The following is a 16,708-nucleotide window of genomic DNA, read 5'->3' on the forward strand; positions in this document are numbered from 1 at the left end:
AAGCTTGTGGGATTTCTGGAAAGTCTGTACAACGTATCAGCAGTACTTTAACTTCAGCAGAGGCTCGAGGTGTGAACGTTGTCTTCGAATCACCAAGAAAGAGTTACAAATGGGAAAGCAAAAACACTGAACTGGATGAATTGAAGTGTCACCGCTATTTTTGCATACAGCAGAGTAGCCATTGATCTTAATTTGAGAATGAAGCTGCACTTGCTTTGATGTAGTAGCAGCAGGCCTTACAAAGATCAGTGGCTGCTGTCTCTCTTTTGCCAGCATTCTTGTTAAGAATTGTTTCTAGTTTTGTTTATTCAGCCGGCCCATTTGTCATTTTCGGTTTACATTTTATATAAACTTTATTGAAGTGTAAACATAATATAGTATGCCATTGGCCTTCCTTGAACAAACCTTGTTCATTTCAAATTACAAAATATGGGTTTGTTGGCTGTGGTAAAATCTTGCAAAAAATGTAACATTGTCTTGGTGGCACAGTTCAATAAGTGGTCAAATTTTGCTCTAGCCACTGAAGTTCACTGGTTAGAGTACCAGCTTTGTGTTCTTTGTGAGTGTCCATTCATCAATGTCATCCTCATCATCGCAATTGATCAAAGTTGTCAGAAAATCGGTGCTCAATAACACAAATACACAAGAATTAAGGCAATTGCTACAGTAGAATCACTTTCAATAGCATGTTTTTATGGAAACCTACTAAAAGTTGTTTGGTATTAACGTAAGTATACGTATGTTTGTCTCATGTTTTCTTAATCTTCAACATCGCAACCCCTTAATTTGATTCTGCATTCCCCCAGCAGCCCTAGATGATTAATCCTGGCCCTGCCACTGTCATAGTGAGAGATAGTGATGATTCTTACTGTGGAAGAAGTACAAATATATGGTCTTACGAGAAATATTTTGTTACCCTAGTAAGTAAATGTAGCCAGGCACACATCACAGGCAGCGCTCAAATGAGCAGAAGATCGATGCACAACAAAATTTGTTCAAATAAAACATAAAATATAGCTGACATATCCCTCTAAAGATGCCGTACGTGTTCTTACAATTAATTTCAATGTCTTACTACAAACTTTCTCACTGAAAGTTTTTACGTGATCAAAGAGAATGCGAGTTAGCCAGCGACAATATTTCACATTACATAACCCGAAAAGTTTTGCAAATCTTTTTTACTTCACATGCTTATACATTTTGTGCATGAACTATATACTGTAGGCATCTATGTACCTTAATAATGTTTCTCTATTTTTTCCAACCCTCTTGTGTCACTGCTTCCATTATTTTTTAAAGTTTGAAGTAAAAAAAAATATTTCCTCGTGAATTTCATGGAAACCTGTTTTTATTTTTTTCTGAACGACCAAGAAAGTATTTCAGTGTAAAAAAACACCTCGTAATGTTCTTTAGTAACATTTTTTTTTGGAATTATTATTGAAATTTGAAATTGTTGCTTATTGGAAACACTGTAGGTGGGTGGCGTGAGCTTGACAGGACTGTTTTTGAGGCGAGGGCTTTAGCATGCACAATTAAAATGCTACAATATTGTTATTTTTTTATAAAAAATGCACTTAATGGATATGGACAACTGGTGAATATGACACAGGCAACTTGATATGACAATTCAAATTCATACCTAATGTTCTGACACAATTCACATGTGAAATATTAAAAGTACAATGACCATTAAAATGTTTAGCTGCTACTGGGACAAGTGCAGTTTACGTCGGTTGTACCACGAACCAGTGGCAGTCTGTGCATTCTACAGCAAGGAAAGCACATGCCACAAGAAATGAAAGCACATAATATTAATATCCGGTCTTATTTGAAAGTTAATTGCATCCGCCTCTCCTTTATGAATTCTTCTATCACTAGATTGTAGAATTCATGTACATTTCCCACCCATTTCAGTTTCAGCAGCTTCTCAATAGCACTGACAAGTACGAGGGTCTTTGCTGTCCCTTGTTTTTTTGCAGCAACTGTAAATTCAGCGCTAGTACTAGGCAATGGAATCGTTGAAACCAACATGCTACCTTGAACAATTCATAAAAAGCAGTTGCCAAAACAGCTATTCTTCGACATTTATTGTGCATAAATGCATTTTACCGATACTTTGATTAATTTTAGTTCGCTTTTCCGCCACTTTTGGCTAATTGCGAAGATGAGGATGAGTGATGGTATGATGAAATTGATGAAGGTACACACCATGCCCAGGTCAGAATTCAAAACAAGGACCCTTGTCATCACAGCTGTGTGCTAACCACTCTGCCACAGAGGCTGGTTTAAAGACACTTTTTCACTGTTACGGTATTATCATCAGCATTATTATTACTTAATTTCTTTCTATCAATGTTCTTCAGTCTTCAAGAGTCTTGCTTAGTATTACTGTACTCCCGAGTGTTTAGTAAAATAGGTCATTAACTATACTTTTTAATACAAAAATCTAAATAAACCTTGCATCAATTCTGTGGATCTAAAGTGTCTATTTATCCATTAAATTTCTAATCTTACACATTTATATGGATTTGGAGATCAAATGGAAAGCTCCAGATTTTTTACAATTGTTTTCGGCATTCTGGATCACTGTGTGTTGGTCTGAATTAAAATGACGAACACATTTTTTGGTTAATTTTTTTTGCACCCGGTAATCAAGCAGTGGTCTACCACCAGAATAATCTCCCTCTTCTCTTCAAAACTTCTCGAACTTTTGTTCCAGCGAGTTTTCCCCCTGGGAATGAGTTCTGTGGATTCATTCCCTTCGAGTCAATTGGACCACAGTAATTTAGTCAACTGTTAAATATAATTGTTTGATACAAATTCCACAAAACACAAATAAAATTCACTGGAATAATTCACAGCAAAAAACTACTTCTAAATTAAGAAAACTTTACATTATAAACTTTTTAGGCAGATTTGGCTTGAGATATGAGTCCGTAGAATGAGTAGGGCAGATGCATTCCCTTTGACAAAAATCTACAAAGCACATCACGTGCTCCTCTTCCCGAAGTGTCACAAAGTAGACCAAGTGTTCCTGACATGCTGATTCCATCTGCTGACTAGCAAGCGACTACGTACGAATAGTTTGAATAAAACTGTAAAAATAATTTGACCACATAAGCATAGTTAATAAATTAGTGTGTTTTCTATTTTGTAAGGGAATGACTCATCCTCTTCATTCCATGGAATATGGAATTCCCATGCTATGGACAATACTTGGCCCAAATTTTATTGCAATTTCATCATGCTATGAATGCAATTTTTACATGGTTCGATTTCGATTTACTTGTTAACACATACAGTACTAAGGAGTTTTAGCGATTACTTAAGATATTTTGTTCAATATATGCTTTCGTAATTAGGTTAGGTGGGCGAGGTTTGGTTCTCTTCCCATTAAACTCAGGGTGGATAAAAATTACGGTTATTATATAAAAAAATCATTTTTGATGATCTTATTTATTTAAACCTGATTTTTTAAATTTTTTTTAAAGAACAAGCTTAAAATTGGTTGTGTGGTTTCTGGCACCATACATGTTTTTTTACAGAAAGGCTTTTTCTAGTAAACAGTCCTGTAAAATATTTGAACAGTTTGATTAAAGCAAATCAAAAATTATATGTAAATATACATTTGGCTGCTTCTTATACTGTGCATATGAACCTATGGAAATATTTGTTGTGTGTGTTAATAAAACTATACTCATTTCAGTAACTTTTCTTACAGTGAAAATAAAACATTCTGGATGTACTATATAATTGTAGCTTAAAATATTTTTTATAGTCTTTGTAGCTGAATTTTGGCTATTTTTTAAATGATAGTTTGCAAAATATCAGCTGCCATGTTTATTTTCAGTTTAATGATAATGACACTATTTACGGTTTAACATGATTAGTATTTTGTATATTTTTCTACCCAAATATTTACTATTTTTTCCTATAGAAAAAAAATTGAATCTTAAATCAAGATAAATTTAAGTGTGTTTACAGTTTGCAGACACATTTCATTTCATATATATAAACACCATTAAATGATTACAAGATTAATGTACTTTCAAAAAAACTGATTAAGATATCTACAAAATCCTTACGTACATTAATGTATAAATTATTTATTTGAGGTGATTTAAATCAAAGATTTTTTTTTAAAAAAAAACGACAAATCTTGTAATCCACCTTGATTAAACTAGTCCCTAAATGCATTCTACTTTAAGCTTCCCGATTTACTTCTACTTTAATTCCTACTAGTCTACGATACTTACAGTTGTTTGTCAACAAAAAATACATTATCCACGGAAGTGAGCATGTTCGTGCAAGGTAATTTTTATCCAAACAGTGCGGATTACGTTAAGAAAGGTTCAAATTTCATGTGACAATGATTGCCAAATTTCTACGATAATTAGTCTTCCTGCTAGGATAATTTGAAAAAAAAAATTATCATAAAACAATACCCAATATTTAAGTTCAAACTCTGTTAATAATGCACAATTTTCCACGATTTCTACTCACGGGCAAGAAGCCGTTGTACTGCTCACAATTGGGGCAATCCCAGCAGTTTCTATTCCCATATGGCACATCTGTGAATGTGCTGCAGAACCAGCAGTTAACTCGTGCTGGAAACTTTGGCCTAAAAAATTAAGAAAAGAGGTTCATAAAAAAGGTTACGCATCACACAAAAAAGGTGGAAAAAAGCAAACATAGTTAAATATTATTCAAGAAGCTCTCATGCTTCCAATATAAGCGACACTTTACAATCACATACATGAACACTATAGGATAAAAAAGCATAACTGTACTGGTTACTGTCACCAACCCATGGTGAATCATGTGAATGCTGTTGCTGATGAAAAAAACATATATTGTGTGTGAATGTTACTCACGTAACGCTAACAACAACAAACACAGCTACAAACAAATTTTCCATGTTGGCTGTCGACCCTCTCAACAGAGGTGAAAGAAGCTTTGGCAACAGTAGTGGCTGGTTTGTTGATACAGCTTGTTTTCACAGATACGGCACCATACTGTTGTCTGCTCTGTTAGTGGAAAACCTCGACAGTTATGCCTTTTGTCCTGTAGTCAAAGGGACAAACATTCAGACTTGCGTAAAAAAAAAAGGTATCAATAGATTAGTATTCAAAAATGAAACTAGGATTTACTTTATTACTTCTGTTAACACGTACTGCTGGTTAAGTTAGGCAGGTCAGGTTTGTTTCTCTAAGCATCAAAATAAAGTCCTTAAATGCATTCTACTAAGGTTCCGATTTACTTCTACATTCATCCCCACTAGTCTAAGATACTTAATGTCACTTGTCAACGGAGAATACCTTGTTCATGGGAAGCACGCATGCTTGCGTAAGGTAATTTTTAAGTCTATTTTTTCAACACAAATAACTTTTTTCGAATCCAAACATTGCTTATTACTTTAACACTCTGGCAGGGGTGCTATTTTTTATAACGTTAGAAGGTGTACGGGAGGACTTTGTCACCCCATGGATGGAGATAGAAAAGCAAACAATTTATGAAAGCTAGAACAGAGGGAAGGAGAGCAAGAGGTAGACCGCGGAAGACATTCGAAAGAGAAATAGGACAAAAGAAAGGAAAAGGAATAGGAGAATTGAAGAGGATGGTACAGGAACGGGAGAGATGGAAGGAGTGGTAGGGTCAACCCCGATGCTATGAGCAAGAGGGGAAAGGAAGAGAAAGTGTGCAAGGGCAAAAATAAATTATTTTATGAAATCAGTTTTGTTATTTTTACCTAGTTTAATATTACAACATTAAAGGAGAGTAATTCTCCCTAGCTTGCAATACTACAACCTTTGATCAATAAATACGGTGAAAGATTGATTTCATAATTTATTTGCAGGAAAGGCAGGAATACAGCTTATTGTCCTTCAAAATAATCGCCTCCAATGGTAATGCACTTCTGAGAACGTGTGTAGAGGTCTCGCATACTTTGGGCGAAGGCAGCCTGTGGGATGTGGTTGAGTTCAGCTTTCACATTGCGTTGGATGTCGGCAATGTCCGAAAACCGTTGTCCTTTTAAGTGTTTCTTCAAGCGAGGGAAAAGGAAATAATCGACAGGGGCCACATCTGGTGAATAAGGGAAGTTATGGAGTACAACAATCCCCTTACCTGTCAGGAACTGCTGCACAGTTATGGCAGTATGGGGGCGTGCATTATCGAGCAGCAGATACCAGGATCCATTTTCGGTATACTGTAGTGGCGCTACATTTTAAAAATTGTAACTGTAGCGAAGCTACAAAATTCCTGCTGTGGCTCTAGCGAAAATTTCCCTTCAGCTGCATATCCTCTAGGCATTTCGAGATAAATTTTATGTGCGGCAACAGGGTCAAAAAATTCGACAAAGCGTTCTTGTGTAGGTACGTCTATTGCAAAATAAAGGCAATACGGATTATCTAGATGATAAATGTACTGATATCGCAGGTTATAAATATCCACATAATTTATTTTATTAGTATATGAATAATTTTGATATTCAGATAACCAAATTACATGTATCAATATAATCCAGCCAATGGCTACAGACCTTAAGAGAAATATGTTGATCTAAAAACAGAAATAAAAATATGTTATACGACGCACGCTTTTAGAAGCGATATCGGGTGGGGCCACACAGAGGGTGTGCGTGGCGATCAACCAATGGCAGGAGTGCAACGTTGTACAGTTAGGAGACTTTGGCGCGGAAGTTAAAAGCAGTGTTCTGTATTGTTCTTGCGCGCAAGAAGTTTTCATAAAACTCGCCACTTTAACACTAAAACGATGGCTACAATGACTATGCGTTATTGTCGGATCGGGTCTATTGGACCCGGGGAAATATTATACTTTTTTTCATACGTTCAAATTTTCTAATTTATATCAATGACTGAAAATAATGTTTCAGGTTATTTATTAATGACATTTAACCATTTACATGTTTGTAATATGTAACATGTTTTACAAAAGAACTTTTAACATTGAATAACATGTGTCATAAAGAAACCCTTGAGTTTTGAATATAATAGTTTTTTACATTTGAAACATTTTTATCATACGTCCAGTTATCATTAATTATTTTTAAGAATTTACATATTTTTATTATCTACTTTTTGTCAAAAATAACTTACAACATCGATTAACATGTGTTACATAGAATACGTAAATGCTGAGTACAAACGTTTGCATACATTTCGAGTGCACTGTTCTTGTTTTCCGATCGATTTTTGATGGACAAATATGACACCTCCTTCTGGATTGCTTCTGTACACCTTGCTCTTCATTTGAACACCCGTTGGTTTGCTCGTCCATTACTAGTTTGCCATGAGCTCTTTTCCCAGGTACTGCAAGAACCTTCTACGTCTACCCGATTTGGCTCCCAATTCTTACGGATGTACTGTTTGGTACAAAACAAATGCATTTAGTGCACTGAAGTCGATCATGTCATGAAATATAACCCATGGCCTTCTCCGAGCTTTTCGTTTCGCACTATAGTTTCATACCATTTTGTGTTATTAGCTGTTCTGTGGAAGCGTCGATTTTCGGCTGTTCACGGAATGTAGAAAGTAAAATCACAACCTTGTTCTTCTTAAGGCAATATCATGCTATGATTAGTTCATCTTGAAATCCAATCAACGTGGAGCAACACACTCGCTGTTTTCTGGCAGTAAACTCTGGCGGCACCTCTCCTTTGTTCATTCGCAACTTGCCGAATAGAGTAAGTTTCTTGGCAAGTAGATCCCTTGCAAGAGATACACTCGTGAAGAAATTATAGCACGTGATGTTTCTTCCACTACCTTCGATTTCCTTCACTAAGTCCTTCACTACTTTCTCTACTTGATTTTTCTCCCTAGTAACTCAAGCTTCCTTTCCTTTGTAGATTTTAGCCTTCAAAATATAATGCTTTCCCACGGGTGCGAACGTGAACAAAGCGGAAAAAACAAAGAAGCACCGAGGAAGCTGTTTGAGAATCACAAATCAGCCACAGCTTGATTCCGTATTTACCAGATTTCGACGGCATGTACTGTATAAAAGTGCATCGCCCTCTAAAGTTGACCAGTTGTTCGTATACAGTCATGATGCAATCAGGAATGTACGCTTCTCGGAGGTAAACAGTCCAAGTTTCGAATACATCTCTTATAGGTTCGAGCTTACCTGGAGACGAGACACGAGACCTAAGCTTTCGTGTATTTGTTACGCGAGCCATTGTATTTCTTCAATTATACACAAAAACTCGTGAGAACGAACAAATTCGTCGTCCAAACTACACAGATGCTTTGCACCAAACAAAGTGTGCATGCAAATTCGTTCAGAAAGTTCCGGAAATTTACAGCACCTGTGCTTTGAAACCAACAAACTGAAATAACCAAGAATGGTTATGAAGAATATTGTCGACAAACAAAAAAAAAAATCCTTTTCTGTAGTATCCGTCTGCAACTTAGGATATTTGTTTTTCCTGGGTAAACTGAACAGGAAAAGGGTACTGTATAAGATTTCAATTGATTGATTTGTTTTATTTTACTTCGCGGTTTGTGTCTCTTGGCTAATTTGAAGATGGGGATCAGTGATGAAATTGATGAATGGACATTTGCAAAGAACTATGCCCGAGGGAGATTCGAACCCAGGACCATTGACGTGGCAGTGCTATGTGCTAACCACTCAGCCACGGGGTCCAGGAATACGCTATCTCTGTGACTATCCTTGAAAAGTCACAGAGGTGAAGAGGGATATTTCTGCAGTAGAAAAAAATAGGCCTATGTATTTAAAAATAAAAACTGGGCCTAAAGGACCCGTCCGTCTGCAACGCGAGTAATACATTTTCTGACCAAACTTAAAAAATAATCAAAGATTACAATATATGATTTCAAAGGTTTTCGAAATTGACGGAAAGTCACGGAAGAACACATTCATTTGCAGCATTAAAAAATTAAACAGGTATAAAAATTGAAACCGGGCCTAAAAGACCCGTCCGTCGTTACAGTGTTAAGGTTCATCATAAGATGGGAAAAAACATTTTGAACCTGATTGTCCAAATCCCATGAATTTCCGTCGCCTACAGCCAGAGTTATCGTTCCTTGAAGAAACAAGGGAAACACCTTTCATTTCCTTCAGCCTGTTTTTTTTTCGTTGCCACCGTGTTGACGCAGCTGAGTTGTTGTGTCTAGGCAAAACTGTGGGTATTAAATTCGCCTTGATATAAACAATGAGCCTTCATTGTTCTGGGCATTCTCGAACATTGAAAGCCTGGGTCAGTTTGAGTTCAGCATTTTCGTAGCAAGGCCGGTGTAAAATTATTCGCTTATCGTTCACTCGAGCGCCACAAAGAACAGTTTGTGAAAAGATTAAATACAGCACTTTCGTGCGATAATGTGTGTTCCGTGTGTTCTTTTTATTTTAAATAATGTCACTTTCAAAACTTAGCACCAGTAGTACAGGCACCAAGGGTGCAAAATCTAATCATTAACCTCCAGTAGAGTGATTCGGAAATGAGTGAAATCAGTGACACGGAGACCAATGGGCATCCGGGAGGGGGGCAAGGGGGGCCATGCCACCCCCCCTGGAAAATGAAAGTCAACCAAAAATTATATATTTTCACATATAATTTCATTACAGCCACAATAATATGTGTTGATGATATTCAAATTTAAGCAATGTTTTTGAGGGAACAACACTATTGTGGAGAAAAATGTGTCTTGTTTGCCCCCTGGAAAAAAGCGCCTTCCTTGCCCCTCCCTGGAAAAAGTCCATGCGAAGACCGAGGAAGACGACGAGAGCGGTGATGAATAAATAAATACCTTCAAGTTTCTTTCAGGTATGGGTTTCTCGTATATGCTACAGTGATATGATATTATAATCCTGTGTAGAAATATTCACTATATTATTTCACTGTACTCATATATACCGTGCATGCATTATCAAAAATAATGGACACCGCAAATTTTCTGTCCTTCCCTTGCGCTAGCAGTTAGTTTGGCAACAGCGCAGTAGCACTGGCTGGGTATTGGCCGAACTCATGTTCCTTCTAAAAGCGTTCGCCGTATAATTGAAAACTATGTCAAATTTGAGATATATTGTGCACACATCATTCTCAAACACTATAGTAAGAATGGGTCACTCAGGCAACACTATGAAAATGATCAAATGATGGGTATCATGATAATAAATAACGGAATCTATTTAAAAGTAAGAACAGCTACTAGGGGCTTCTTTTGAATACCCATATTTTTTTAATGAGAAAGTAGCACAAAAGTAGCGAACAGGAATGGCGTAGCGAGCTACTTTTCGTTAAATGTATCTGTAGCTATAGCGAAGCTACATTTTTGGAAGAGTAGCTGTAGCAAAGCTACTCCTAAAATGTATCATTCTGATCACTTCATTATGTATACATATACACATGACGTTGTTTGTTGTCAGTTTTCTTATGGCTTGATAGAAAAAATTCTGACATTTGGGCCTCCACAAACTGATCAAACTAGCTGCGTCCCTGCACTAAAATGCAGGTTCAATAAGTGCTAACCACAAATATTTTTGAATGCGAAAGCATTTCAGAGGCTCTCAAGCCCGATAATCCTTTTAAACATGCCAATAAATATATACTATGCAATTTTGTTTGGACGTAACCTTAAAAAGAAAATTGAAATAATTTAAGATTTGAATTCATGTTCATTTACGGATATTTGTTTGCCTGCAGAAGCCACTTACCACTGCAGAAAATCAGCAACAAAGTACTCTCTATTGCTATCACAAATCAAACAAAGACTCCTTATTCTGAAGCTATCAACCGAATAGACTTCTACCCCCTAGACAACTTACTGAAGCAGATTCCATTTACTTAAATTAACTGTAAAAATGCATCTGTTAAGAGTTACAGCTTCTTGATTTTATCTTATTGTAAGTCCCACCTCTCCCCTTCCTTGCCAGGGAAATGTCTGCACATCACCCACCCACAATCCCAATTCTGCATGCCCTATGCTGCTCTACTGGGTCTCGCTTATCACACAATTCTCGAACACCCCTCGTGTTCTGATGTAGGTGCAGATTGATTTCATTGCTATGTTACACATGTTAGGTTTAGGTCTCTTGAGCATAAATACCTGTTGATCAAGCCCCAAAAACCTAACATGTATAACCTACTAACGAAAGCAATCTGCGCTTACACCAGAAGAAGAAGCACGGGGCTTGACTCAAAAGGTTATCGGGAATTGTGCTATAAGTGACACCCCGCTGCTCAATTCACACCCACCCTGAGGAATGCGAACAATTTCGTCCGTAATCCCCACCATCCTCCTTCCCTTGCATGCCCAGCTCCCCTACCCAGCACCCGCCCGCAACAGAAAACTCACGCATAATAATCCCACCACTACCCTTCCATGCTGGCATGGTCATGCCCACCATGCCCACCCGAAACACTAACTCGTTTTACTTTGCACCATGCCATGAGGCATATATGAGGGGCAGTCAAATGAAAACCGAACACCCACCGTAAAACACATTTCTCGCAAAAGTTGGCAACACTGTTGTTACGTATCGATACTGCCATCTGTAGGGTAGGAGAAATGCAGAGTGAAAATGCACAGGTCTACACAGTTGCTTCGTCATTGCTCAGGAGGTGAGCGTAGTGAAAAGTATGTTCGTCCAGCATTGGAAATGGAAGCAAGCAAAGAAGAGCAGAGAAGGTGTGGTTCGTTTCTTGGTGGCTGAGGGTGCTGGAACACGCGAAATTCATCAGTCACATGTCTGCAGTGTATGGTGAACACTGCATGTCCCTGACAAATGTGCACGAGTGGCAGAAGAGATTCCGCGAAGGATGCACATCACTGCAAGACAATCTGCGCCCGGGATGTAATTGCGAGGATCGATGGTCTGATCCGGGAAGACCGATGAATCACAGAGGAAGAAATTCGTGTTCGGGTTGGCATTAGTCATGGCTCTGTGCATGCTATAATCAAAGATCACCTGCAGTTCCGAAAAATTTGCATGCAGTGGGTTCCGCATCAACTGACGGAGGGACAAAAGATTGATAGAATGACTGCACGTTTGAGTAATTTGCAGCGGTACCACGAGGAAGAGTATGAGTTTCTGTCACGTTTCGTCACAGAGGACGAAACATGGTGCCACCATTTTGAGCCCGAGAGCAAATGGCAAAGCCAACAATAGAAACACGTCGATTCTCCCCCACCAAAGAAATTCAAGGCTGTTCATACTAGTTCCAGTAAGGTCATGCTGAGCTTCGTCTTCGACTGCAAAGGCCCTATGCTTGTCGACTTCCTAGAGCGTGGAGCCACAATCAATGAGCAGCGCTATGCAGACACGTTGCAGAAACTGCAACACGCCATAAAGTCGAAACACCCTGGAATGCTGTCGGACGGAATCATCCTCTTGCATGATAACGCCCGTCCCCATACTGCCAATCTGGTGAGGGATAAGCTTCAGATATTTGGCTGGGAAATGCTTGAACATCCTCCGTACAGGCCCAATCTTTCCCCTTGTGACTTCCACATTTGTGGTGACCTGAAGAAAGACGTCTGTTTCATTCGGATGAGGAAGTGCAACAGTGGGTGAGGTTGTGGATCCGTCAGCGACCTACCTCTTTCTACAAGACTGGAATTGATCGTCTCGTCTCCCAGTGGGATAAATGTCTTAACACTTGTGGCAATTACTTTTGAATAAAACAAACTCTATTGTCACTTTGTAGCGGGTGTTCGGTTTTCATTTGACTGCCTCTCAAATATAGGGAATGTGAGGGTTGAGCCCCACACATTCTCTCGATCTCAGCCATTTTGGAAATAATCAGTGGGCCGGGCCATCTTTACATCCCAGGATTGCCCCAGGTACTCATTTGAAGCTTGGTGAGCCCCAAAGCCACTTTCTGGCAGGACAAGGTCAAAAAAATTCCCACATTGGATCACACACCCCGGGAGACAACAGGGGCTCCGAATTTAATTGATAGCAAATGTCACCTTGCTGTTAACCAACAACTTACCTCTAACTTAAAACTGGAACAATCAATTTGAATTTCAAAGGTGACTTGAAAAGACCCAACACAGTAACGAGGCAAAATCAAACCCTTTTCACGAAAGCTTGAAAACTTCGTAGAAAAAGAAGGTTGGTCTGCCACGTCCAGGACTCAATCCAAACTGGCATATAGACAGCCAGGAATGGTAATACCGTGTTGGGTCCCAGTTAGCAGCATTAATCAGTGAGAAACTGAACTTCCAATTTGACTCGCCGTCCCCGATTTGGACGACTCTTTCCTACTAAGTACTACTTTCTATTCCATAATAATGTTTCGACCTATCTCTTTCTGTAATTCACAAACATATTTTCCTGTGTCGTTCAATCATTATCTTCCTATAATAAAAATTGAACGAAAATAAACTGCTTCTGAAGTCCCTAAACCAAATACCCAGTTTGCACAATACTTTTTTCCATTGTTGATGATTTCAGTATAAAATGGCTACGTGCTGTATCTGAAATTCTCTCAATAAATAAAAAAATAATTGCCTTATGGTGAATATCAGACAATTTCATTAGGGCGTAGGGATGTGACGATCTCATCGCCAAGTGACTTGTTCACTGCAGTTAGTCAACCAACAGAGTGAAATGGTCAACATTTTGCTCTGTTGGGATCTACAGAGCTGTCCTGTCATGGCTCTATGAGCGTCCCACAATTGGCAGAAGTGGGGTATGGTTGGTGGACTACAATGTGATCCTCCCAGCTAGATCCGAGGGATCCGCTGACCAACGACAGGTGCATCCTCCATTCATATTGGGGGTTAGGCGTAGAGCTGACAACTCGGCAATGTAAAAAACACATGTCAAGAATCAGCAATATGCGGCCATGGATGTTCCCAAGGTAAAATAGTCTTCCATTCAGATTTCCAGGCAGGGACTACTTTGGAAAGTGTCTGGACTAAGGATAAGATCTACATTAAGAATAAGGATATTAAATTAGGCACCTGGAATGTTCTGAGCCATTACCGGCCTGGGGCATTTCAGTGTTCAGTTAATGAGATAGTTAAGTATAAACTAGATGTAGTAGTTGTCCAGGAAGTTAGGTGGCCAGGAGAAGAGAATTGTAAAACTAAAAATTATATTTTTTTTATGGTGGTATAAATAATAGAATGATCTCAGCCCTTAAAACAGTAGAATTTATTAATGATAGGATATCATATGCAGTTTTACAGGGTAGGTGGTGTAAAATTATATTAATAAACATACATACACCAACGGAAGATAAAGATGATTTTTATGCAGGGTTAGAACAGATCTTTGATAAATTTTCTCAGTATGATATGAAAATTCTGTTAGGTGACTGTAATGGACAGATTGGCAAAGAAAATACATTTAAACCCACGATTGGTAAAGAAAGTTTTCATGAATTAAGTAAATGATAATGGTTAGGGGCATGTATATTTCGTTTTTGACGAAAAAACGAAATTTGAAAAAACACATTGTAGTGTTAATTTTTCATGTCTTTGAAAGATGTGAGGTGCATTTTGTGACCATATTTTGTCACGAAATAATGCGAAATGAACTGCAAAAAGCAAAATTAACTTTTAAACACGAAATTTAGGGTTTATTCACCGACGCGACACCTTCCGAGGTCTGAATTATCCTGAGAGTTATGCAATTCCCGGAAAATTGATTAATTCTGCTGTTAATATTGGAGAAGCAAAAATGGACTCCTTTACACAGAAATAAACTTAATACTCTGATAACTACATAAATATGCTATTAGAAGTGATATGTTAATTCTGTGGAATAAGTAGTTTTTAAATCAAATTTAGGATTATATTCACAATTTTAAAACCAATATGTATTTTTATATACCACTTTTCATCCATTTTTTTCACCGCTATAACACCGATATTTTATTTTATTTACCGCTTTTGAACCCGAAATTGACTCAGTTTTTGTACCGAAATTTTGCTTTTTTATTTACCAAAAATATGTGCCTCTAATAATGGTATAAGATTGATTACTTTTGCAACCTCAAAGAATTTAATTGTGAAAAGTACCACATTCAAACATACAGATATCCATAAATATACCTGGTCTTCTCCAGATGGTAAAACTCATAATCAGATAGATCATATTCTCATTGATAAGAGAAGTTCACATAGAGGTGCTGACTGTGCCAGTGACCATTATTTAGTAATTGCTAAATTAAGAGAAAGACTCTCAGTGATAAATCATAAGCAACAAAATCTAAAAGTTATAAAATTTAATACAGGAAAAATTGCTGATGAAAGAATTAAGAAAGATTACCAAATTAAATTGTCAAATAGATTTGATGTTTTGCAGGATTTAAATGATGATGAAAATATAAATGAAAAAGACGTAAATAAGAATTGGGATGACATACGTAATGCAATGGAATCAGCAGCTAAAGAAAGTATAGGATACCATAAACCCAGAAAAAGTAAGCCATGGTTTGATAATGAATGTCATAATCTAATAGAAATAAGAAATCAGGCTAGACTTGGGTGATTAAATAATTCTGATGATACAAATCTAAGCAATTATAATAGAATAAAGGGAGTAAATAACCATGTGTTTAGAAGTAAAAAGAGATATTACTTGAAAAGCAAAATTAACACAAATGAAACAAACAGCAAAAACAAAAATATCAGAGATTTATATAAAGGTGTAAATGAATTTAGAAAGGGGTGGCAACCTAAAGTAAACTTGATAAAAGCCTGTGATTTTTTGGCTGACCCAAGTGATATTTTAAATAGATAGAAGAGCTACTTTTATGACCTTTTAAATGTCCATGTAGGAGATAAATCAGAAGTAAATGAAGTACACACAGCAGAACCTTTAGTTCCAGAACCTAACTTGACTGAAGTTAAAGATGCTATTAAAAGGCTAAAGAATAACAAAGCACTTGGCATTGATTTAATACCAGCTGAGTTAATTAAATATGGTGGAAATTCGGTAATATGTGAAATTCATAAATTATTTTGTTTAATATGGAATAAAGAAGAAATCCCTCAAAAGTGGAAAGAATCCATAATTGTTCCTGTGTTTAAAAAAGGTGATAAAATGAACTGCAATAATTACCGAGGAATTTCTCTACTCTCAACAACATATAAAATATTATCTAACATTCTTTTAACAAGACTAACCCCATATGCTAATGAAATTATAGGTGATTATCAATGTGGATTTAAACGTAACAGATCAACTACACACCAAATTTTTCACATCAGACAGACACTTGAGAAAAAGTGGGAATATAATCAAAATGTCCATCACCTATTCATTGATTTCAAAAAAAGAATATGATTCGGTCAAAAGAGATAAATTATATAATATATTAGTCGAGTTTGGAATACCTAAGCTTGTTAATATGATAAAAGTATGCACCAGTGAAACAGAAAGTAAAATTTGTGTGGGTATTAATGTGTCGGACACATTTACAATTCATGATGGGTTAAAACAAGGAGATGCATTATCTCCATTGCTCTTTAATTTTGCCTTAGAATATGCTGTTAGGAACTAACGAAGGACTAAAATTAAACAGTGTGACTCAATTGTTAGTATATGTAGATGATGTAGACTTATTAGGGGATTTTATAATTACAATTAAGAATAATGTTACAATATATTTCACAACTGCTAAAGAGATAGGTTTGGAAGTTAGCAAAGAGAAAACTAAATATATGCTTACAGGTCGAAACCAAGTGTTAGGTAATAATAAAAATCTAATTATTGA

General features: G+C 37.1%; 1 protein-coding gene across 1 annotated transcript in view; it reads right to left on the reverse strand.

Moving 5' to 3' along the window:
• LOC145986584 (uncharacterized) overlaps positions 1-16,708 on the reverse strand; it is a 38,706-nt gene that overhangs the window by 15,937 nt on the left and 6,061 nt on the right. The window contains exon 2 of the mRNA XM_083120755.1: positions 4,504-4,621. Coding sequence (XP_082976881.1) covers positions 4,504-4,621 — 118 coding nt within the window. The remainder of the gene's footprint in view (positions 1-4,503; positions 4,622-16,708) is intronic.

The sequence above is a fragment of the Lepisma saccharinum genome, chromosome 4 (assembly GCF_977018435.1).
Source record: "Lepisma saccharinum chromosome 4, izLepSacc3.1, whole genome shotgun sequence".
In the NCBI taxonomy this organism is placed as follows: Eukaryota; Metazoa; Arthropoda; class Insecta; order Zygentoma; family Lepismatidae; genus Lepisma; species Lepisma saccharinum.